General features: G+C 41.6%; 2 protein-coding genes and 2 pseudogenes across 4 annotated transcripts in view; 2 read left to right on the top strand and 2 right to left on the bottom strand.

The window, feature by feature from the left end:
- The window catches only part of BTBD7 (BTB domain containing 7), a 67220-nt gene extending 62208 nt beyond the window's left edge, over positions 1 to 5012 (top strand). Inside the window, exon 11 of one of the 2 annotated variants that reach the window (XM_006925546.3) lies at positions 1 to 5012. This exon is cut by the window's left edge and continues 238 nt beyond it. In XM_006925546.3, the coding sequence (XP_006925608.1) occupies positions 1 to 572 (572 nt within the window). In that variant the 3' untranslated portion in view covers positions 573 to 5012. The other variant, XM_015599682.2, reaches the window with a different exon arrangement.
- A 5079-nt stretch (positions 5013 to 10091) lies between these two features.
- Positions 10092 to 25448, bottom strand: part of UBR7 (ubiquitin protein ligase E3 component n-recognin 7 (putative)) — a 16001-nt gene continuing 644 nt past the window's right edge. The window contains exons 2-11 of one of the 2 annotated variants that reach the window (XM_015599713.2): positions 23511 to 23644; positions 22768 to 22828; positions 21740 to 21835; positions 19710 to 19763; positions 19387 to 19492; positions 18243 to 18463; positions 17949 to 18098; positions 17056 to 17218; positions 16004 to 16065; positions 10092 to 12333 (exon numbers count right to left, since the gene is read on the bottom strand). In XM_015599713.2, coding sequence (XP_015455199.1) covers positions 12241 to 12333; positions 16004 to 16065; positions 17056 to 17218; positions 17949 to 18098; positions 18243 to 18463; positions 19387 to 19492; positions 19710 to 19763; positions 21740 to 21835; positions 22768 to 22828; positions 23511 to 23644 — 1140 coding nt within the window. In that variant the 3' untranslated portion in view covers positions 10092 to 12240. The remainder of the gene's footprint in view (positions 12334 to 16003; positions 16066 to 17055; positions 17219 to 17948; positions 18099 to 18242; positions 18464 to 19386; positions 19493 to 19709; positions 19764 to 21739; positions 21836 to 22767; positions 22829 to 23510; positions 23645 to 25448) is intronic. The other variant, XM_006925544.3, reaches the window with a different exon arrangement.
- Positions 22974 to 23089, top strand: LOC112473816 (annotated as a pseudogene).
- LOC112473761 lies at positions 24018 to 24136 on the bottom strand (annotated as a pseudogene).

Here is a 25448-nt window from a genome sequence, read left to right as displayed (position 1 = left end):
CGGATTTCTATGACTTCTCAAATGCTGCTTGTAGATCTTCTACTCCTGCTCCTGGCAGGCGCACCCCTTCCCCTTCACAAGGTGGATATTTCGGTCCCGATTTGTATAGCCACAGTAAGGCATCACCAAGTGGCTTAAAGTCAGCCTACCTGCCTGGCCAGACTTCTCCTGAAAAGCAGGAAGAAGCTAGGAGAGAGCATCCACTTTCCCCCGACGGGCACGTGCACAGACAGAAGAATGAGCCGATACACCTCGATGTCGTTGAGCAACCTCCACAGCGGTCAGACTTTCCTCTGGCGGCCCCAGACAGTGCTGGCAGTGGCCCAGCCGATGTCCGGGGACGAACAGCAGTGGAAACTGACTTGACTTTTGGGCTGACTCCTAACAGACTTTCACATTCTGCATGTAGCTCTGAAGCTCCAGAAGAAAGAGCCAGTAGAAGACTAGCAGACAGCGAGTCCCTGGGCCACCGAGCTCAGCGCAATACGGATTTGGAAAGGGAAGATTCGGTCAGCAGAGGAAGGAGGTCACCAAGCAAACCAGACTTCCTCTACAAAAAGTCTGCCCTCTGAACGCAACCTCCAAGTCGTCTGTGCCTGAGATGTGAAACATCCCATTTTTGATGTAACCCAACAACTTAGAGACCAGTTTATCGATGCCAGCTGATCACTCAGTTTCACGTTATTTTATTCTGGTTTTGTATATATGTGTTTATTAGACATGGCATGCTGAGAGGGTTATTTTGAATGCTGCATCTGTCTGTTTTGTGTTTGAACAACTGTGTGGGAAAGCATTTTTAAGAGCAAACAAGCTGGCACTTTTTTTCTCTTTACAAATGATGGAATTTTTTTGCACTTGTACATTTATTTTATCTGTATTGATTTTATATCAGTATGTTAAATTTTATCAACACATTTAAAGGACTGTATTTTCATACTTTTTGCATTTTACCGTTCATCTACCAATTTCCACGTGCATTGGATTGCACGTAAGATGTATTTTCTTATGAAATAGTTCTGTGTTTATTTTTTAATTATAGAAATTCCAAAGAACAGCACATCAAAATGCTCCTCTCTTTTCAGTAATCGTTTTGGCTCAGAAATCTTCCTGCTCAAGCTATAAATCTATTGTCATTCTTTTTTAATGAGTCCCGGGAGCTGGCTTCATTCTTCCAGCGGGAGTCCAGTCAGGACCCTGTATTTTCTGGTTCAGTAAAGAACAGGAAGGAGAAAAGCCTTTGTTCCCCCGGCTCAAAAGCTGTGTCTGCGTTCGTTCGCAGTGTGGACACTGTCAGAACCGCTGCCGGTTCTGGTAGTGTGGGTTAGAGGGTCACGAGATGCGGCTCTGAAGAGATCAGATCTCTTGGAATCATGAAGCCGAGGAGATTGCAAAGTCACTTAAAGGTTGCTCTGGGGGATTTCTGGTTCTGAGCGCCGTCAGCTCCCCCGCTGAGATGGGGAAGTGACTGCTTGCTGCCTTCCGCCGTCTTGATCTCTGTGGGAAACAAAAACAAAAAAAAACAACAAAAGGGCTTCAGTCTTACAGATGTCGCTTGCTGTTTGTAAGCATATGTTTTAAATGTTTTTTAAAGTGTGTCTGGATTTCGGTGTCCTATAAAAAGTCATTGTATAACGCATAATGCTTTGTCACCAAAAAAGAAAAACCTTTTTTTTCAGTGAAACACTAAATGTCCTACTTGAACTCCACTGGGGACGCTGGTTTGGGATTTTACTGAACCACTGAGCACATGGGATCTTAGATCCTCTCCCTGAGAAGGGCAATGTGTGAGCTAAGGACTGTTTTTTCTTACTCTCCAGTGTAAATATATTGGTATTTGAGTTTTTAAATCACTTCAACATTATTTGAGCATTCACTTTGTACTTTTACAGACACAAACACATACAGCTGTAGCACTTAGAAGAAAAGAGACTCTGCACATTCCCTCGTGCGAGGGATGTTCGGGAGCCTCTTTTCCGCGTATGTGTGTGTATATATATAAACTATGAATCACTCACACTCACTTCTAAAACTATGCAGGGCTAGGGAGCCTTTACAAGCTACCGTGTAAACGAATTACGTGCACTTTTAAGTCAGTAGGTTTCTATTGGGTGTCGACAACTCTGATTTCTCCCGAAACTGTAGTTTCTCTTACAGTCTCTTCCTTCCTGCTTCACCCTGTGGATATACGCTCAGGAATAATCTGACATTTTAGAAAACCCTCACAGTAGATCGTCTCAGAGATGGCAGACGCATGGGTGTGCGTGCGTTCGCCGGCTTGCCGCTGCCTAAGCCGCACCAGTGCGCGTCCCTCCGCGTTGGTGACGTCGCCCACCGCGCTCCAGACCTCCGCGAGTTAACACTGGGCTCCCGTCGGGTCAGCTACACATCACCTTTGAGGCTCCCTTTTTTAAACATAGAAAAACATAGGACTCTGTTCTCACTTTTAGGAGATTTGACTATAATAGATGATGGTGTCTTTTGAAGCCAATCTCAGTCTGTCTCTCAGAAACAAAAATCGTTAATTCCATCATATTCCTTAATGTGTGTTTATATACATGTGTTGACAAGTTACTTTGATAGTTTTAAATTTCTAATCTGATTTCAGACAGTGCGCTGGTACTGCAAATAATGAGCAGAGCTAATTTGGGTGGGAAAAACTTTCTCTGACCTGGTTTTTTTGGTTTTTTGTTTTGTTTTTTTGTTTCTTTGTGTTTTTTTAACATTCAACAAGAGCTATTGATGCCACACTCGTTTTTCTGAAAATTTATTAAATATTCTTTCATATCCCCCAAGTGTAATTATAAGCGGCCACTGTTCATAGTCTTAATTTATGAAGTTTGCTTTTAACAATCTGGTATCTTACCTGGCTGAACTATGTGTGTAGAGAGAAACTTGCTTTAACCCATGGGACTGTGGACTGATGTGACTTGCAGAAGGTAATCAGGTGTGGTTTCTGCGAGTGTCAGGGTAGGTGTTCGTGGGCTTTCAGTGTACTGGCGAGGTACGGTTAATAGGGTGGGGTGAATAGCTCTGTGCCTCTGGCTCTTGAACCTATCCAATCTTTTGTAATGCTTACTAAGATAAATGTGAAGTCTGAGTGAGATTGCTCCCAGAAAAAAAAAACAAAACAGGTATATTATAAAATTTAGGCCACAGGACCTGGCATGTTACTTACTCGATGTAGACATTTCATGAGAACCAAATTTCAGAATACCAGATCTCGGTCTTGAGGCTCCGGACAATCAGGCGGTCAGACAATCGCCACCTTCGGTGCCCGCCTTGTTGAGGTTAGAGGACTACCATTTAGATCCCGGATTGGAAAGAGAAGATCCACATTTCTTCAAGATGCTGTTGGCCTTTTTCTCATATTTTTCTTTTAGTTTTGTGATCTTGATGAATAATTTAAGTTCAAAGTTACCTGTAACTCCTAAGGAAAAAAGTAGCAGCACGAAAGGCAAAAATGACTTCTGAAAAGTGGTTGGTTGAATTTTTCCACATACCAAAGTCTTTCTCACATGACCCTTTAGCTTTCTCTAGGCACATGTCCCTAGCGCTCTCCTGACATTTTGATAACCAGCTGGATTCTAAGGATTTTTAATGAGTTCCTCTATTTGAGTCCTTTTTTTTTAGAATTATCTGAAACTTCACCTAATTCTCGTTTTTGCTTCCTCAGAAACTCTTTTCATTAGGATTGCCATCCTTTGCTGGGTTTTCACTTGATTTGTCGGTTAAGTTCGAGCGATGAGCAATACTTGTCCTTGTGAATTAAGGTGATGACACAGTGGGTGGGAAAACAGCAGAGGCGGCCGCGGCAGCCGCGGAGCTTGCGGGTGACCTGTCAGACTCTAGAGGTGAAGGGTCACTTTCTCAGCAACTACTCAGCAAAATAAGATATTTGCATAACATTTAATCAGCCTTTTAGGGGAAAATGTGTTTCATGAAACCCTTGTAAGATACTTGTAATTCTAAGTCATTCATGTTTTTATCTTAGGGCTGAACTCAAAGGGAAATGTTTATTTGACTTCTTAAATTATTTGGTTGACTTTCAACTTTCTGTTGAAAATTACTATTAAAGCAGTAGTGATGGGTGCTATTCCCGATTCTGCAATGGTTTACTTCCTCTACTGAGTAATTTACTTTCAAACCTCATTACAGATAATCTTGCTAAAAGAGTTACTATCACATGCTAAAAGGTATTTTACTGTTTTCCATTAACACTTGTATGAACAATGTTTTATGAATGTCTTTTTGTCTGATGAATTACAGTAGCTGTTATATAATTGTTGTATTGGTAAGTCTTTCGATTTGTTTTCCCCTATACAACCCTCAGACTGTGTGTCAATCTTCCATGTTCTGAATATTATAATGCCATGGCTGTTTCTATAGAAAGATTACTTGCAAGTGTCTTGAAAATAACCTCTTGTGTTTGTGTGTTTACGTGGGTTCTGCCTAAGAGATGAGATAAGCTCTGGAAGCTTCGTCGTGTACCTGCACGTGACTATGTCCGGGTTCCCTGGGCAGGTGGTCTGCAGTCCTGCCCTTGTAGACGGGGCGCTGAGTTTCCCAAACTCCACTTGCTGTGTATGTGCCACATCTGTTCCCCAGAGAGGTGGTACTTCTGCCACACTGCATTTCTTGTGGTTGTGCTGTTACTGGTATAAAGTCAAGTGCCTTCAATGCTAAAGGCTCAGAAATTTTTCTTAAACTGATTTCATGTCCTATGCAAGTGTTTTCTACAACCTGCATAACCAGTACTTTGTAAAACTTGTTTACGCTTCAATTGTACATAGTGTTTTTTTAAAGAAATATATAGTATTTTTATTTAGGTACCTCCAAACTTGAATTCGTCTGTGTGAAACATTGTAAAACGATACATTTCTCTTTTGAGTATCATTACAGTTGTACAGAGGTTTTCACTGGTTCTATTTTTCTACTGTTACTGATAAGCATGTAACACTGACTTTATCCTACATATAGTTGGCATTTCAAATAAATAAATGGCTTGTCTAGAATCTGCGGAGTTGGATACAGTCTTTTTTAGCACAGTAGCCTGCGGCCCCCGATTACGGAGGCGATTGTACCGTCTACGGTGGAACCAGGAGCTTTTCTGTGGGAACTTCCCCTCTTGTTTCTAGGATTTCAGTTATTCGGGCCTTTTTTGTTGTTGTTATTGTGGTTTTCTTGGAAATACGTTTTCATTTGTCAAATGTGAGCAAAATGTTACTTGCCCAGGGGTCTCCAGGTTAAGACACCATTTTACCCACATGGACCCAGCCACCGGAATATGCCAAGCACTGTTGTCAGCTGGAGACCCAGGTGTACCCCAAGATCCACAAGCTTACAGGTATCAGAGCTTTTTTTTCTCCTTTAACTCAGGCGTATTAATACTTTTCAGTTTTAAAGGAAAATGGTTGTGATCTAGAGTCTAGGTTTCTGAAAAAACATACAAAATAGTCTCCAATTTCCATTTTTAATAGCTATAAAATAGCTATTTAAATTTTTTATTTTAATCGTTTCACGGATAAGTTCTAGCATTTCACCCTTCATGCCTCTCTCTAAGGCAATTCTGTATATTTTGTAACCATCTTAGGTTTAACTATAGGTTTAACTAAGGTTTTTGTGAGTGAGCTTAAAAATCTGAAAAAGGAAACTGAGTAAGTCAGCGCTCACGTCTTTACTCGTGGATTCCCCCTGGAGAAGTGAACTCCAGCTGGCTTCCCTAGCCACTTCGGGCCTTGTTTCTCCTCAGTGCATTAAGAAATGTTTGAGGCCACTCTTCCCAGAGTCTGGGAGTACGGAGCAGCAGACAGGATACCTATTCTCAGAAATATAAACTATAGCTGGAAATGACTTTTGTCCTAGAAACAATGAGATTAGTACATAGCAGTAGGAGGTCATCGTGGCTGAGGGGAAGGCTGGCTTGCCATGGTCGGGGAATGAGTGGGAGGAGAGGTATGCTGCTTTCGCCGCTGAGCACTTTTTTTTTTTTTAATCAATGAATTAGGCACTATTTAATCTGTGACATACTGTTTTTAGTGCCATTTTACAAGAGTGGAAACCAAAGCACAGATACCGAGTCACTTGTCCAGGGTCACATAGCTAATAAGTTAGCAGAGCCTGGGCCTAAACCCAGGCAGTCTGGCTCCAGAGCCCAAGTTCTCAACCATGGTGGCGTCCTGTGCACCAGGAAGTGTGGTGGCCTGGGCAGGAGGGACACTGTGTGTGGGGGATGGGGAGGTGCAAGTGTGGCACTCATTCATTCAGCAAACATTCGTTCATCAAGTAAGTCAGCAACTTCTACCTGCCAGACACTGCTAGGTCCTGAGGTAACAGTAATGAACAAGACAGGCATAGTCTTCCCCATAACAATTTTTGGGTTTCAAGAAAGAAAAGACATTGAATTAATTACAGAGGTAAGGCTGGGGGCGTCTAACTGGTCCCAGGGCTGGGAAGACCACCATGGGGAAGCGACCTAAACACAAGTGAAGGAAGTCAGGACCACAGGGCAAGGGGGTGAGGGATTCTGGGAAGGGCTCCCAGGAAGAGGCGGAGCCGCAGGCAGGCAGAGCGCTGGGGGGAAAGCTCTTCGGGGCCAGAGGTGGGTTGGGCCTGCCTTGCCAGCCCTGATAGGACGGGCTGAGGATCTCGAAGTTGATCCTAATAGCAACAGGAAGTGGCTACGCAGTTTTAAGCAGGAGCAAAAGGGAATCGGATTTCCATGGTCTGTGTCATGGATTGAAGAGGAGCAGGGGTGAATTGGGAACCAGGCAGGAGGCTGGCAGCCGGCCAGAGGAGCCCGAATCGCCCACAGAGAACCAAGAACCGATTGTGAATATGATGAGGGTGTCATTTCTACAGGACTTGGTGATTGGGTGTGGGGAGAGGGCAGGAGGTGTAGACCCAGGGGAAGGACCATGAGTTTAATGGTTTCTCCATTCCCAGCCTCGCTTGGGGAGGCTGAGCTGGATTCGTGTTTCTTGGAAGGTTTAGAAACCCCTCCCCAGATTGCTTTAGATGCTGGAAGAGAGTCCAGTTCCGTCATGTATGTCTAAGCTAATTTACCAAAACAAATCTAAGAAAAGAGTGAATTCAATGTCCCTCTCAGCCTGGGGCAAAACATGATATCCTGTGATTTAGACAAAAACTATCAGCATCTTCTGTCATTTCTGCCCCGAGAGCCTCAGCGGCTCCCTGGTGCCCCATTTCAGTGAGGCCGGGCTGGTGGAACAAAATGAGCAGGGCCTGGGATCCAGCAGATGTGCATTTAACACCCAGAGTCACCAAAGACTAGCGGAACCTCAGCTTCTCGGAGCCTCAGTTTCCACATCTGTAAAATGGGGGTGGACAATAATATTCTTCGAGTGGGTGGGTGAGATGAAATACATCCGCAGCAGTTTCCAGCCTGTGGCTGCGCTCGGCATGAATGATCACGGCTATTCATGCATTAACCAACGGAGTGCCCATCGCGTGGCAGCCACTGCATCCGGCACTTCGATGCTGAGCTGGAAAGACAGTCAGTCCATGGCCTCACAGAATTTATGATTTTAGAGAGGACGGATATTAAGCAAATAAGCTCACCAATATTAATATGTGCTATTACACAGTGAAATAGCAATTAGAATATTAACCTCACCACAATGTCGCAGGTCTTTTCATCCATGGTTAAGAGGTCATTGAGCGAGGTGAGGGTGCCCGGCAGGAAAGAGAGAAGAGCCTCAGCAGCATATAAAGAGAATCTGGGGAATGAAATTACTGACTTGACTCTGCAGCTTTGTGAATAAACTGTGGAGTAGGTGCTCCTGGCATTCTAAAGCAGTTCTTTTTTATCCCCAGCTGCTGCCCCATTTTATTTATGCTCCATGCCTGCTAACCCAGGTGAGCTTTCCTGATGGAGCCGAGACACCCCTTCCTTCATGGGAAGTGCTGTGACTCTGACGTGGTCACTCCACTGCCGTGTCCTTCAGCTGGCCTCTTGCAACGAGAACAGTCTGAGTTGCACCTAGGGCAAGAGAGAGAATGCATTAATAGGCAGAGCACAAGTCACTGTTCATCCCAGGTTTAGCGGGCCCAGGATCTACCAAATAAATAGATTGTCGTGATGGTTAATTTTGTGTGTCAAGTTGACTAGGCCATAGGATGCCCAGATATCTCGCTAAACATTGTTCGGGGTGTGTCTATGACAGTGTTTCTGGATGAGATTAGCATTTGTATCTGTAGACTAAGTAAAGCAGACAGCCCTCCCCAGTGTGGTGGGCCTCATCCAATCTGTGACAGCCTGAATAGAACAAAAAGGAGCAAGAAGGGAGGATTCTCTCTGCTTGACTGTTTGGACTGGAACACTGGTCTTCGGCTCTGGAACTGAGACTGTCATCTGCTCCTCTGGCTCTTGGGGCCTTTTGGCTTGGACTGGAAGTACACCACCTTCCCTGGGTGTCCAGTTTGCAGATGGCAGATCGGGGGACTTCTCAGCCTACATAATCCTGTGAGCCAATTCCTTATTTTATATATAAATATATAAAAAGATGGTGGAGGAGAAGCCCAAGCGGGAGTGTCCAGGTGAGGGAGGAAGGCAGAGCTGCTGAGTAGGTGCTGGGGAGCACCGTGAGGAGCCCCCTTTCCTCATTGGGAGACCAGAGCACAGACTTGGATGGGGGGCCCATGGAACTCCATAAGAAGTGTCTCGCCTTTTTTCACAGGAAGAGATACCAAGACTGGAAGAATAATGGATGAGTGTCGTGTGAGGGAGTGAGCACTGTCACTAGAAGTATTCAGAAACGGAAGCTAGAGCACAGAGGTGTTATCCGCTACAGGAATGTGCTCATTGCACAAGCTTCAGGCAAGGCTTAATCCAATGGCTCAACGCCTGAATCACCAAAGCCCTGGCTTCTTTCCTTCCTCTCTGCCTGCCAGGGTGTTGGCTTCCTCGTGAGCCTGGGTCCCTGTGCTCACAAGATTTATGTCCTTGTCTGGAAGAGTCGTGTGGCCAGTGCCCCTCAAATCACAGGGCAGGGAAGTGGAGGGGCAGTTAGCCAACTAAAAGTTGGGGCACTGTCACCAAGATCACAGGGCCAGGAAAGCCACATGGCCAACACCAGCACAGGTCCCCTGTGAAGATTATCTGTGAGAGCGGGGCTCCTGGGAGGAAGTGAGGCTGGGTGACTTCTCAGGTCCCTAGGGATCCTGTGACTTAAGTATGGAACACACACCTATCTAATGTGCAGTAGTTCAGGGAGACGGATGAGGTACCAGTAGGGCTTTGGCCCAGTGCCAAATGCCAGATGCCCCCTCAGAGCAAGACTTGGGTCTGGCAGCCGCTTCAAGGTGACCTGACTGGGAAGCAGCCTCGGCGGCTCCTGGGAGCTCTGCTGGGTGGGTCTCCTGTACCTCCGCCTTTCCCCAGAGCACATTCATCTTCCAGGCAGAGCCACTGCCAAGACCCGACAGACACTTGGATGGCTCTCAATTGTCCTCTGCCCCACGAGGGGCCTTTAGGGGCGCGGGGAGAAGTGCAGCTTTCCTGTCATTGATGATCATATAATCCTGACTTTTCAGATGTGTGAGCACCTCCAGGGCCATAAAGAGCATTTCACTCATCTGAGCTTAACTCACATGGGTGAGGACCACAAGTCTGGGGAATTTCCAAGGAAGCAAGAGCTGGGGGGAAGCCAAAGATGGGCTCTGCATAGGCTTCTTGGTGTGTTTTCACATTTACTTTTGAAGGAACGGCCACCATGCGGGGTGGATGGACCTCATCTTTTCCTTAGACTGAGTTCCTGGCCCCCTCGCCTCACACAGCAGCACCTCAGCAAACCGTGATCGCTCACAGCCCAAGCCCATTTCTTTGTTCAACTGGTCATCTAGGTCCCAGCGGGGACTGTGGAACCTCCCTCCAGGAGGTGTTATAAAGCAGGGGGATGAGGTGGCTCTGCTGGCGATACCTCAGACCACATCTCGTGTGGAAACAGGAGAAATGAACCAGTCCCCCTGGGCAGGCGAGCTGTTGGAGCACACTCATGCTATACTCATTTTCTTAAAACCTGCAAAGGGAGGCCGTGTACATTTAAATGAGAAAAAACAATCTGAAAAGCCACTATTTTTGAATTGGTTTTATTTAATTTTACATAAACCTGATTAGAGTTTAGTATGTAATTATAAGTCCAGTAACAATTCTACAAAAATGCACGTACAATGCCAAAATTCCTTAAAAGCAACTAATATCATATTCTTTTGCATAAAACATGCATTAGTATTAACTGCCACATGTTGGCCAAAATCAGTCTCTACAAGAAGAGACGGTCCGATACAGTCAATAAGAAAACCAGCTGTGAACAGTAAGTAAAAAAGAGGTTTTCTGGTTAATGTAAAAGAAGGAACAGTACCTTTCATAAACAGCCCTTCAGCACTGGGTGACTTGTTCTGTGCTGCACAGTAATGCGTCAGCTCTCAGACGTGGTCCTGACCTGTCCTAAGTAAGGAATTTTCTGGTAGTTAAACAAACATCTGAGGCCGCAGCGGCACACTGCTCGCGTGAGCTTGGGGACGGAGTGCGGGAGTCCTGACTTGGGAGAGTTACTGTGGACGACCCCAAAGCCGCCCTGAGCTTTCCAGCCTCGCCTGCTGACTCTTTATCCACGAGGCCAGCGCAGGGCACACAGCAATCTCCTGTGGCCATGAGACCTTCCGGGTCCACATGTCACTCTTCGCGAGGATCTGTAATTAGGTGTGATACAGAAAAACAGGATGGACCATGTCTTTGAGGCCTTGACTTTCTGTGGGCCCAGTTCGCCTTGCCCGGGGGTCGGTGGGCACTCACTGATTGCTGAACACACCAAGGAATATTGATGTACACTCGTGGCCCCGAAGCCTCAAATGCTTGCAGTCACATACCTCAAAGTGTGTCATCTGTTGTCAGGCAAGGCCTTGTTCCTCCAGAGAGAGAGCAACTGAGGGCTCTGTTTATCAAAAGGTGGTTTCCACACAGACTGAGGGGCTTTAAGGAGATTTCAAACCAACTGAAAGGACTTCCCCTCAAGTATGGGGTTTTTGCAACATTCCATGAGGTTCTTCGAAAGATCTCGTAGTTACTAGGGAACCAGCTAGGGGCACTGACGCTTATGTACACGCAGCTCATCATTCGCGCGGCCCGGGGCCTCGTCTGCACGCTCTTCCACACAGCCTCTTCGGAACGGGCACTCGCTGCCCTGCTCACTACAAGGAAGCTAAGCCAGTGTCTTTTTTTCTTCAGCACAATTTAAGGGGGAAAAATAATAATTTATTGGGGTTCTAATAACATTTTCATAACAGAACAATATCAAAATAGTTTCGTTTTTAATATATGCTTATGAATATCCCTGATAATAGAAAGGAACCCAGAGGACTCTGTAAACCACCGAGATTTCACAGGGTAGTAGCCGGTCTATTTCTAGGCAGCAGAAGGGGGGCCAGAATGCTGGCGTTTTCTCCAGGAAGCCCTGTGAGCACTACAGCACTGAAATCCTCATATTCCAGTACCAGTAGAATTGTGAATGACATTTCCACTTGAAATTTATTAGCAGAATCCCTAACAAAGGCTGGCTCCCTCAGCCCTGCCGTCAGCCGATCTCCCTGCCTGTAACAGACAGCCGGGACAGAAAGCCATCTGTCCCAGCTAGGCCAGAGGTTGGGCCCAGAGGAAACGTGTTCCGAGATCAACTCTGTGTCGTGACCGAACCTCAGAAAGCAGGGAGGTGGGAGAAGCAGCCCAGGCCTGAGGAAGCTTTGACCCAAGGCACCACGATCATAGGGGTGAGGGGACCTAGAGAGGGTCTAGCTGACAGGAGGAGAATGTCTGTGATGCCCCAAAGCAGGTCCTGGAAGACAACAGCTCTGTGGCAGAGTAGACACATTTGGGAGTTAAAGAACAAATCATTAGAAAAGAAACTAGTTTACTTGCTCAAAACCAAATCAAACTTCCTAAAACTTATAAGCAAATAACCCTGGGTGGACGGGAGGCGGGGTAGGGGCTGAAGTCTGTGGAATGAGTTGCTTTTAGCCGAGCCAGAAAGAAGAATGCTGGTTGTGAAATCAGCATAAACATTGTGGCTACTGCAGTTAAGGAGAGTGAGGAAGCCCAAGGCCAGCGGAGGAGGCCTCTCCAGAGAGAGGTCACGAAGAGGACCGAAGGTGAAACAGGCCTCTTTTATTCCTGGAACAGGAAGTGGCATTTTCACTGGCCTGGATGAGAAGGCGCCATACTCCACTCTAGCTGCAATAATACTGCATCCCATCCACTCTTCTTCTCTTTTTTGACTGAAATTCTTCGAAGAACTGCTGGATGTCCTCTCTCTTAACAACCTATTGACGAAAAGCAAAGATCGGGAAAGAGAACTGAATTATAGAATAGCAATACCCAGTCGTAACATTCACAAACAAATCGAACGGTACTGCCTGATAAAAATTACTTTATTAAGAAGTACAAATTGGTAGTTATGAAACCGCACAGGGATGTGAAGTACAGCATAAGGAATATAGTCAATAATACTGTAACAACTAGATATGGTGCTGGGGGTACTAGACTAATTGGGGGAATCACTTTATAAATTATATGAACGTCTAACCACTATGCTGTACACCTGAAACTAATATAAAATAATACTGAATAGCAACTCTAGTTGAAAAATAAGAATAAAAAAAAAAGAATTACTTTAATGCCTAATTAATTCTACTATCTGCATTTCATACAGAGCTCATCCGGGCTCAGAGGGACGGGCCTGTGCAGGGTCACACAGCTCGGCAGAACAGCACATGGTGTCACGTGCAGGTTCCACCTCCTCCCTCGGCTTCCTCATACGAAAAGGTAAAGGCAGCACCTCTTATGTTTGGAAGGGCGGATGAGACATCGTGCTGCAGAACACTGGCATATAGTAAGTTCTCAATAAATATTAGCGAAGAGAAAGGTGGCAGAACCAGCACGAAAGCTGAGAACCCGACGGTCTAGACCCCACTCGCTCTGTCATGACCACAAATGCCCTTTGGGAGTGTCCTTCAGTTCTGCACAAGCACCCACAAAAAAACAGTGTTTCGTTTTGAGAGCTGTGCTGTCTTTACTGGAAAAAAAAAAAAAAGGAACCAAAAAGCATTTCCCTCTTCGAGGGTCCAAAATTAAAGATGTTTGTATATAAACAGAAAAATAATGGGCAAAAGCTACTACTCAGTGAACAGTACTCATTTTATGCAGTGAGAAATTTATCTTCCATTTTACTGGAAAAAGGATTGGAGCATGACACAAACCTGTTTATGGCATGGGCAAAACGAAATAATAAAAATAAGAAAATAAGACAAAGGGAAAATATGAATAAAAAGTATACTGAGATGGCCCAGGAGGAGTCCTGCTCAACCCAAGAGTGAGTCTTGCCAGCTGATCTGTTCGAAAGGGCTCAGGGCCAGCACCAGAGACAGGTTGGTTGATTTATCTTTTTAATTATTAAGGTAACACATGCATACTGTCATAAAAAAAATGAAGGTGGGGCAGGGAGGAAAGCAAGAGAAAAAGAAAGTAGTGAATGCACGTGAGCAAGAGAGAGAGAGAGGTAGAGAGAAGTGAGAAAGAGGACAATTACTGGTAAGTAAAATGGAGACCTCCCTCTCACTCCCCACGGGTACATGCCGCTGACATACGTGAACAGCAAGATGAACTTGAACTTTCTTGGGGTAAGATACTTATTAATCCTCTAAACGAGGGAACTTAACATTTTCTCAGTACTCTACCACGGACCAGTAGCTGATATGCCAGTTTCGCAAGCACCAAGAGTAAAACTGCTGGTCAACCGGTGAGGAATTCGAGCCCTAACAGATTCAAGATCCAGATGGCTAATATATTCTGAGATAAACTGCGGCCCAGAGCTCTACTGTACTTGGCTAAATGGCCTGGAAATGTACACTTATAAAATGCTAGTAAGATACCTGGGAGTTCCAGCACGGAGAATCACAAACATTACCTTGGATCACAAACATTAAACACTAAAGGCAAACCATTTCTCCCACTAGGTTCTGGTGGGAGGACACCTAAAAGCATACTTATTAGTGTGCAAAGTTTGGTTTCTAGAGGTCCCCAAATGGTCACAGCCAACATGCAGAGTAGAAATGTTAGAGAATATTTGGGTTCAATAATAATTCATTTGATGAGTTTATCTCAGAAAAATGTGTAGTTTCTAAGTGTTTTTTCAATAGTCAGACACACACATTAAAGAGAGGCAGCCCACCACCTGAGAACATCTAGAACTTATTAGCATTATCTTCCGTGGACAAATACAACCACAGCAGATAAGTCTTATGGCAACTTAAGGTTTTTGTTTGTTTGTTTGGTAAAGATCCAGTTAGTAATGTCATGGAACAAATAATCTAAACATAGTATTTTGTCTTTTTAAATCATCACATCAGATTACAGAATTCTCTCATGAAGAACAGTTCTAGCGATATCGAAGACCCATATATTAAAGATATATGTGAAGACTGAATAAAACTGTTTCAAATGTGAATGCAAAAAGACAACATATTTATTTTCTCTTATGTGATTTTAAGTATGTGTAAAATATTTTAATAAAAAGCACTGTGACCACCAATGGCACAAGAGCAAAGGCTCACAGGCAGAGTCAAGAGCGCGTGCTTTGATACATGTGAAAGACCATGACTGTTGCTAACAACAAACAAGTTAAAATAGTTCCACCTGTGAACGTTCTGTTCTTAGTTCTAGCAAGAGAGAAGCACGAGCCTGCATCAACCAGAGGATAGAAACAGGACTAGCTCTAGTTTAAGAACTACTGGGAAGCAGGACGACCTTTGTGTGACAGTGAAGAACGTGCTCTAAAACATGAGGAGGCCGTCTAAGGGAAGGTGGCACTGGGACCCTGCCCACAAACCCAGGCAGCTACGGGTTCTTCTCACATTTAGGAGAAAGAAGAAAATGACCTAAAGTTGGATGGCAGAGGATTCTGCCAAGAAAGCTAGTCTCATGGCACTTCTGGGTATCTGTCAGACCCACGTCTGGCTTGATTTGTGTATCTGACTACAGCAGAACAAAACGTTTACTGTCCACACGTACGACCTTAGGCCATGAAAAGAAAAGTAAATTTTGTTTTATGTCTGCCTTCGGAACATAGAAAAGTATTTTATTTATTTTTTCAATTAGTGTTCTACTATGAACATTTTTCTATATTGTAACATATTTAGTATTTATTTGAATACTGAATATTTAAAAATTTTTTCAATCACTGCTGTCATTCAGTATTATTTTATATTAGTTTCAGATGTACAGCATAGTGGTTAGACACTTATATAACTTACGAAGTGATCCCCCCATTAGTCAAGTACCTACCTGGCACCATACATAGTTATTACAAAATTTTGACTATATTCCCTATGCTGTACTTTACATCCCTGATAGAAGAGTATTTTAGAAAAAAATTAATCACAAATGTATGACTACTAAAGGGCTAGGAAGTATTTGTGAATTCACCTAGCAGGTTCTTTTAAAACATTATACATTGTAGAGTCAGTGTTTCCTTAAAAGTATATAGATTTTTCTTGCTAGCAAGAGAAATGTTTTAGTCTCCCAATTATAAAGTTCTTTTATCCTAAACTGTAGAGCACAGAATCCCCTAAATGGGGCCTGGCTTTAATTTTTTCCTGCCTGGTCACTTTTCCTTCCTCCACCTAGGATCCCTGCTTGAAGGTCGGGATGGGCAGCATCAGTACGGCTGACCCAGTGGCCTTCTCCTAAGCGACCGCGACGCCCTCCACATCCTGTGTGACTGCTGTCCCTGCGCTCCTTCCGGCCCAGGGCTGGGCAGGGCTCCCACTGCAGCTAGTCCGTCGCTATTTCACCGCCTCTCACTGACTTCCCTTAGCTCTGCCTGCATTAAACTCTCTAGTATCCAGTTTGAGACACACATTTTTTTCAAGAAAGAAAATAAACAGTTTGCTCAAAACATGCAGGCTGTGATTAAAATTCTTTAACTCAACATACCGTGCCTTCATCAGCAAATCTCTTGAGATAGTCTTTAAGTTCAGTCTTCAAGTCATTATATTCTAAATCAAAACAAGAGAAAAGGACTTAAACTTTAGATAAGCGGTGTGCTTTTAAAAACAAAATACTTCTTCATCACTGATGAGTATATTACTAGTTTAAACTAAATTTTTCTTTAAGTGAAATGTGCAGAGAGACTGTTCCCAATTTCTCCCAAATTCTTTCATTTTGATACCTGGAACCCATTTTCATTCCCAAAAACATTAGCTAAGAATCTTTTCAAGGACTTCCTATCTCTCTGGAATTCTAATATTTGAAATAACTTCGAACTTGTAAAACATTAAGTTTTAAAACTTGTACATTCACTTGACAGATCCTTCAAGAGGATCCTTGAAGACTACAAAAATCACTGAGATGCAGCCTTCATCCTCGAAAAGCTTTTAGTCTAATAAAGACAAAAGGAAGTTAATCAAATAGTTACAAATAATAAAAATGATCAAAGCCAAAAAAGGGACACAAAGGTGGTGGCATCCCCAGAGAAACTGGCTGGGATGAAAATCACTAAAATAAGCTGGGGGTGGAGGGTGGAGGGGCAGGACATAAAAGCCTGCAATTAAAGGTTTGGGAATATTTTCCTCCTAGTGGTTTCCTGCGCACCACTGAAGCAACCTCGAGAACTATCAAAAAGATGACATGTAATGCTCCATGAAAATTATTTTTCATTGGATGAAAAAAGAAGTTGATTCTCTAATATTCTTTACTCACACATCTACCCTTAACCAAAACAGCACATGTTGTGGTTTCTCAAACACGTAATTATTCTGGTCTGTAACCCCGATTCAGTGGTGATAGCAACTGAATATCCAGCAACATTACAATTAAGCAAGTGTAGCTGAGGTCTACTATACAATTCCAATTTTAACTTTTTTCTTGTATTATATGAAAACATATAATACAAAATAGGTATCAGTTGTCCTTATACATATACTTTTTTTTAATAGTGCAGGAAACTTTATGAACATCACGAATTTCCATATTCGAACAGTACTCACCACAAATAAGTTCCACTTGTTGGACTCTGCTCATGCTGTTAAGGGTGTCCATTAAAGGGTCTGTCCTGTCGGCTGCCTGGTCAACCTTGCCCTTGTTTTCATAAGCCAAAACTGTGTCATATTCATCTGTCAGGAACAGGACATCTAGGTCGCCATACATTTTCTTTAAAAAAATAAAACCAGTTTCTCCATTAGAACTGTGTCATTCTCAGAAAGTAAGCCTCATGAGAATCACTAAAAATTTTTGTAAATTGACTCTCAGAAAAACCTGAGCCTTTGAACGCAGAGCTGCTGAGTGATTTATTCTTTTTGCTCAAATCTCTCTTAGAAATATCCCAACTGCCTAGCAGATGTTGTATGATCTAAGACAGCAGTCCTCAAACTTTGTGGCACGAGGGACCGGTGCTCCTATAGAATCTAATGCCCGATGATGTGGGGTGAAGCTGAGGCGTGATGCCAGTGCTGGGGAGCGGCTGCAAATACAGATGAAGCTTCGCTCACCAGCCTATCACTCACCTCCTGCTGTGCGGCCTGATTCCTAACAGACCAGTACTGATCCGTGGCCCAGGGGTTAGGGACCCTTGGTCTAAGAAATCTTTACTTAAAACCACTGACTTACTGTAACTTTCAGGCAATTTGTGTTTCCAAAAAATTCTATGATATAAAAAAGCTAAGAACTACTTTTTTTCCACTACAATGAAGATAAGTAAAAATGCATAATTCTTCATTTCTTCCACAAGCATTCAGACTGCAAATACTATTTCACAAATTTGCTTAATACAGACATTTTTTAAGTTCTCTATCATTAATTTCATAAATACACTTTTCAGATGTTTCTATTTTAGGCATAAGTCTCTAAAATATACTAACATATAACTTGATCCTATACTTACCATACAGTCTTTGCAGGTACATAACTTGCTACGCCAGTTCAGGGGCCAATAGGTGGCAGTGTCCTTCTTTATAAAATGCTTAGCTTGAAGCTCCTCAAGTTTGCAGTCAGACTGTGATCCTGTGTTGAGACGTTGATTCTTAAATGCTGTCTGAAATAAAATTAAGTTTTGAAGTATGTTTTTTAAACTATTATAGTTTTATTTTGTGAAAGGATTTCTTTAGGCAAAGGATACAATGCCACAGAGCTTATAGAATTAATTTTGCTTAAGTTTGATTTCTTTTATGGCTCTTACTTCATATGTTACCTGGAGAGCAGATTCAGAACTAGAGCTGGTACATGGTTCATTAGTCTGCTCTGCTTTAACTTCCTTGACAGCATCCTTTCCAGGTTCTGGAACATCCTCTTTGAGGGTACTATCTTGATGGTCTCCATTTTCAGGTTTAATAACTTCCTGATCACCTACTCCATCGACATTCAGCACCAACCCATCATCCTCGGCAGACACCTTGGTTACTATGGGTTCAGTGAAAACACACACATGCGTGCACGCACACGCACACACACACACACAGACCTATTAGACAATGAAATCACTTTGCCTAATTAAAAAATATTTCAGAATCTGGAAAAGGAGAGAGTCAAACTTAATTTCTGGAATAATGAGAAAGAAAATATCGGTCCTTTTTTAGGTTATGCCTGCCTGATCCAAAGAGTTCAAATTGAAGTTTGTTTAAAAATGGCACTACTTAAGCACTTTATATGTAAAGGAGAAAGGAAAACACTATAGACTCAAAGAGAGATGGGATACCTCAAGAAGCAAGAGGCAGTAGGAAGATATTTAACTGCGAATACAGGTAGCAGGGTAGTTTTGAAAAGCCCACCAGCTTTACTTTGGGAATAGAGGCAGAAACACTGCCTCTATGAAGGAGAGAAGAGAAAGGATAAGGGAGCTAACGGTGCATGGCGGCATTTCAATTTGATAGATGAAGCCATGTGCTGACAGGGAAGGAAAGGGAGGGAGTGGGGAAGGTCAATTAAGAAAACTCAGTGAATAAGAAATATACACACATCCAGTGGAAAGTGAGAGCTAGAAATGGGAAGGGTATGGATAGAAAGAGGGAGCACCAAATTTAAGAACTCTGAGACAAATCGAAAGTGTAGGATGAGATCTCAGGTGTGGCTATGCTGCTTGTGGTTAGTATGGTGAATTGTTCCCTGAAGGTTAGAAGGGCAATAAATTATGAGGCCAGAGCAGCAGGTGCTATAAGTAACCGCCACTTTAAAAATTCAGTAACACATACAGTATTATAAAAAAATACAGAATATTTAATGCCTCAAGACCATTCATTGCTGATTAGTTGTTTTGGGTCAATTTCTTAGTATAAAAATTTCACTAGCACAAGTTTGTGGCACACCAGCTCCACAGAGACACCTACCTGCCAGCTGCGCAGCATAAGCCCACAAGAAAGAGCAGCGTTTCATACAAGCCTGGCACACCATCTCTTGGAAATCCCCACTCTCAGGGGGAATAGCACCAAGATGCTGTGAATACAGAAAACTGACTATTTTCCTTGTGATCTCCAAGTTGTCCAAAATGCTTGTTATTTTATAAACAAATATCATAAGAGTACACTGATCATATCTTTACAGTACATGTCTAGAATAGTAATTATGATGTAAAATATAACACAATTCAAAGCAAAGATTTTTTTCTCCCTTTGTGAAGACAGTGGCTTTAAAAGGTCAAAGCTTTCCTTACCCTTCCGTGGAACCAGTCTTCACAGACTACACACTGGATCATCTCATCTGGAATCTAACATGGAAAAGCAGTTTGCGTGTTAATGATGACAGTGAATTCTGGGACATGGAAGTAAATCTGGCACACGGTGGAATTATATTAATAATTCTCTACCAAATCTGTGAGGCTGCTACTCATGGGCATATCCAAGGGAAAAAGGAAAGATCAAGGAGCCAAAGAGAAGCTCGTTCTCCACGAACTGGTGCTACAGAGATAAGCGCTTTGCAAGCGACTGTCAAAGTTCTTTCACATTAGTTAATATCTGATTCTCATAAAATTTTGTAAGTCAGTCATGTATTCTCACGTATACATGAACCCAGGCCCAGGGAGGTAATACAAATTGACCAATACAGAATGTGACAACTGCAGCTTTTTACCACGACATGCCGCCAAGTAACTAAAAAGTAAATGTTACAATCTCTTGATAAAACAAACAGCAACAACTCTCCTAATTTGAATAAATTAAATAATTAAATTCTGACCTAGGAAAATTATATACCAAAGGGCGCAGACTGTTTTTAGAATGATTTTCCTTTTATTCACGGACTTTCATATCAGCTGATTAACATTCCAATGTTTAATCTGCTTCCCTATTATGGTGTCTTAAAGGAAACAAAAACATATCTATCTATATTTGTATATGGCTGTTTTATTCTTTCTTTTGCCTTGATCAACTTAGTCATCTTATTTTTCTTTTGATTCAACAGTGTTGTAACACTTTACTCCATACCTTAAAATATCCCGTTGTAAGGTTTTATCTTTGTTAACTCAAAGATATCTTCAATTTTTTCCTCTAAATAATTTGGTTCAATAATTACAGTTCCAAGATAACAGAAAGCAAGAAGACGGCAGAAGGCTAATTTCTCTAAATACAAAGATTCCTTCAAATCAGTAAACACATAAGCAAAACCAGACTCAATCATGATATGGGCCAAAGATGTGAAAGAACAATTCCAATAGGTTATTAATATGTACAATAAACTCACGAAAACGCATAACCTTACCTATGATTAAGGAAAGTAAAATTTTTAAAAGATACTGTTCTTTATCCATCAGAATGGCAAAATTTTAAGACTGTTTAATAGGTAGAGACAATGAGAATGTTGGGAAAAAAACGGTATTACGTACTGTTGGTGGTCCAACCCTTTTTGTAAACATGATCACCATTTTAAATACAAATATCCTCTGACACATCAATTTTAACTCTAGGTATCCATTCTACATAACTCCTTGCAAGAGTTTACTCAGTTATATGACTGTATAAAGATGTCCACTGCAGTTGTCTTCATAATACTTAAAAAATAGACAATGCCATTCTTCTATAGAAGAACAATTAGGTAACTGACTTATGGCATGTCAAATTATGGAATACTCTGCTGCAACTAAAATGAGGTCAATTTGTATTGTATGACATGGAAGATATCTAAGATAAACTAGTAAGTGAGAAAAGTAAATTGCAGAAGTGAATGTATAGAATTTTCACTTGTTACAAGAAAAGAAAACTACGAACTGAAAAATATTCACTCACATTTGCATAGAAAAAGGTCTAAAAATATATACACCAAAAAGTGTGAACAGTGGTTATGTCTGGGAGTGAGGAAGAACTCTTTAAAATTTTTTGTATATTTCTAATTGAAATTTTAAAGAGGATCCAATTTGTATCTCCCATTTCTTTCCTTCCAGGGAGGCAAAAAATTGAAGGGCATTTTTGGAAAGTCGGGGAGTGAAGCAGGCAGGCATTGAGGGAGCGGAAGGGGTAAGGTCCTGGCCTTGAGAAAGTCCTATTCAATATTTTATTATCATTAGGCAAGAATGAGAAGAATAGCTGAGACCTGTACCAGTTATAGTTACAGCCCAGATTCATCAGCAGGGATCGTTTCACAATCTCCAAACCCCCAGCGAACAACTACAGAGGCCCAAATATGACAAGAGACTGCGTAGTGAAGGCTAGAGATGACACAGTCCCATGTGTTAACCTCCAAGTCTTTTACCTCATCTTCAGGATCAGGATAAGGTCTCTTGCAAATGCAGTACAATCCAAAAAAGTTGTCATTGTATTTATTGCCCGAATTTATCTTTGCTTTGTCCTGAAAGATAGTAATTTCAATATATATAATATGTTCTAACTTAAACTATAATTTCAATATATATAATATGTTCTAACTTAAACTATAATTTCATGCATTATGAAATTATATAATTTCATGCATTATGAAATTTCTGCATTCAATAAATTTTTGCAGTAAATATCTTCCCCCACAGAAGCTGGTCTTTAACTTTCAAAATACAAAGGAAAAGAATTCACTACTATTAAAGGGACATTTTCCCCAAGATACAGGGAAAAAATAAAAATTATTTTTTGTATCTTTTTTGTAGCAACTGGGGGAAACCGAACACACCCATGTAATAAAATAGTAATAAAAGTTAATCATGAGTATTAAATATAAATTAACTGATATTAGCCTGGAATTTCAAAGTACTTCTTGATGCCTAGCTGTAATAGCCAAAGCCCCCAGGTTAGCAAGAGGTAAAAATAAAAAGCAGTCAAGAAAGTTGTCAAAAATACCCTTCAAAAAAGAGAAAAGCAAGACAGTTTAAGCAATGATAGAATATAAAATCTCTTACTTTCTCTTCATTTGGTATTTCACTAAGTTACTGTATAAACATAGGCAAAGAGCAGCGAAAAACTCCTGTGTGCACCTAGCCCACATTATTACCAAGTTTTATTTATTCACTTTTAAAAGCCTTAGAGCATGAGCACAACCAACATAATTAAACCTAAATCTCTTCAAAGAACATTCCCCCAAAACTTTTCATATTTATTACCATCTATACTGTAGACTCTGAACAGGTTACTTAGTTTTCGAACAGAGTGAAAAATGGACTCTAACGTTGATTTGCCAATTTGCAAAGAATAAGCATAAGAACTACCTTTTTGGAAAATATTTGGCTTTTATCAACTCTGTCAAATATCATCTCAGCTACTTCCAATGCCTTTATAGTTACAGTGCTTACTTACAGGAAATAATTTGCATTCCAAATTTTTAAACTTGCTGTTTCCACAATCACAACGAAAATTTCTGAAACAAAGAAGGAAGAGCCAATTTTAACTTTTCTTTTAAATCTAATGACTTCTTGGACGTGGTTCAATAGTGTAGCGGTTAGCACATCTGCTTTACACACAGACGGTCCTGGGTTCATGCTCCAGTGGAGCCATGGTCTATGGTCTACGGCCATGCCACCCTGAACAAGCCCGATGTCTGATCTCGGAAGCTAAGCAGGGTCGGGCCTGGTTAGTACTTGGACAGGAGACCACCTAGGAAGACCAGGTGTTGTAGGCATAAATAATAATAAAATAATAACATTTAAAAAAAAATCTAATGACTTCTTCAAGTTCATATAGCCTATTCCCTTTCAACTCATTTCTTGGTTGCTGCTCATGAATCCAAGTCGGAATTTCTCCAGGCACATAACAATAAAAGATTTGATAATTCTGGAAATTAACTTGCAGAGACAAATATCTGTATCACTCCCACAGACACAAGTAAATTAATGGCAGAGAAGGATGAGTTGTTTGAGTTTGTATCATGTTTTAAAAGGCCCTTGGGAAAAACTATTGTCTCAAATTATATAAAACAATTATAATAAATTTTCCCAATGCACAGCTACTTTGAATGAACAGCAAGATTGAGAAAAAAGTACAGCTGGGAAAGATTCTAAACATTTACAAAGTATTCAACACCAATCTCTAACTGTCTTTACCTTTTTGTGTATAGCTCAAACAGTTTGTGACTTCCATGACATTCATAACTGCAAGCGAGGCAAATTCCTGCTTGTTCTTCTCCTTCTGGGGTGCAGGTACTACAGGCATATAGTGCTTGTCTCTTTACTGAGCCCTAAAAAAGACCCGAAATGAGAAAAGAGAATTAATGCAAAATAGCACAGTTACCTAATACTCATACTGTGATACGAGAAATAATTGAAAACAGATTACTTGTGGTCAAGATCTTCCTGTAAAAACCACTAAGACTAAAAAGCTTATATGAGAGTACTAAAACACTGTTGCATGTTTCATTATCACTATATATACTATACTAGTGCTTGTCTTCATACAATGTTTTCTTAAAGTGAGAGGAAGTTTAATATTTTCAGTCAACTAGGAATAAGCTTATCTGCTTAATCATTTTTTTAAGCGAGGCAACCCTTGGTTGACCTCACAGATTGCAAGGACTTTGTCAGCTTACAATCTCTTATTTTTTTTATTTTTTACACCTATAGCACCTGGTCTTCCTAGGTGGTCTCCCATCCAAGTACTAACCAGGCCCGACCCTGCTTAGCTTCTGAGATCAGACGTGATCGGGCTTGTTCAGGGTAACATGGCCGTAGACCTGCTTAATCATTTTAACACAAGAAAATGTTGGACAATGTGTGTGTGTTTATGTAAGTAATATCACACTTTAATTTTGGAAAATGTTGCGATTCCACCAAAAAGAATATCAATGCATTAAAAGAAGCCCTTGGATTTTTAGTAGATTCATGGTGAAGTACTTAGAGGTATAGTGTCATGATATCTGGAACTTATTTTCAAATGGTTCAGCAAAAAATAAAGGAAGAAAATATAAAGAAAAGATAAATGTGATAAAAATGTTTAAAAGTTAATATATGAAAGAGGTACACAGGTGTTCACAATATTATTCTTTCAACTTCTTGGTAGATTAAAAATGTTTCAAAAAAAAAAGTTGAAAAAAACAGGCAAAACTTTACGAAATCTTGATGATGGAGTCACAGGGACGCTTATGGGATGCCAGTAGTGTTCTATTTCTTGATCCAGGTGGTAGGTACCTGCATGTGTTTCTTTTCAACCCGACACATGATTTGGGCAATTTTCCATATATTTTACAATTAAAAACATTTTAAGGAGGTCTTTTATAATGCTGCCTACACTTTGAAAATAGCTTAAGAACAGATTTTTTAAAGGAAAACAGAGAAAAATCTGTTCTATTGGTGACCAAAGGTTTTAAAATACCATCCAACATCTGTGACTATCTCGAGATACCAGGTGTGTTAAAAAATCTAACCACTCTGTAGTATAAACTCAACTGGTCAATGATGACAACTGGTATTATGATCTCAGTCCACACCCCATAAAGACCCCAAGACTCTCTCCTCATTCCCCAATGTTCCACTCCACCGCCTGAAAGGCAACCTTCTTCATCCTACCAATTCTCCTCCCCTGTCAGTTTTCTTCTACCCGCCTCAATCCACTTTTGTACCTAGAAATATAAGATGAGTCACCCTACACTACATCACGCCCCCTCAGATCCTTGCTCACAGCGTCTTCCAAATGCCAAATTTCCTTTTCATGCAGATCTTTCTCTCCTCCTTTCCTTTGCCAGTGCCACCTGCTGTTCTGGTTCTGGTCTATCCCCACGGGGGGCCGACGGCAGTACGACCAGGTGCTTGCTTTGTCTCGCCAAAAAACTACCAGTGAGCACTGGTCAAACTAAATTGAAGAGGAACTAGCTGTCAAGGAGCCCAGCCCACACGAGGAGGTTATCAAATCCAGGGCTAACTCTGCTTCGACTTTCCCATTCGGTTTCTAATAAGCACTCTTAGGATGCGAAAAGTAGGGACAAAGATGTTCGGATTCTAGAGGTCACAGGGATGGTTTCGTGAACAGCAGCCGGGTCATACCAAAAG

The sequence above is a fragment of the Pteropus alecto genome, unplaced genomic scaffold (genome assembly GCF_000325575.1).
Source record: "Pteropus alecto unplaced genomic scaffold, ASM32557v1 scaffold8, whole genome shotgun sequence".
NCBI lineage: Eukaryota > Metazoa > Chordata > Mammalia > Chiroptera > Pteropodidae > Pteropus > Pteropus alecto.
Note: the sequence above shows the minus strand (reverse complement) of the source record. Positions and strands in the feature narration are given on the sequence as shown.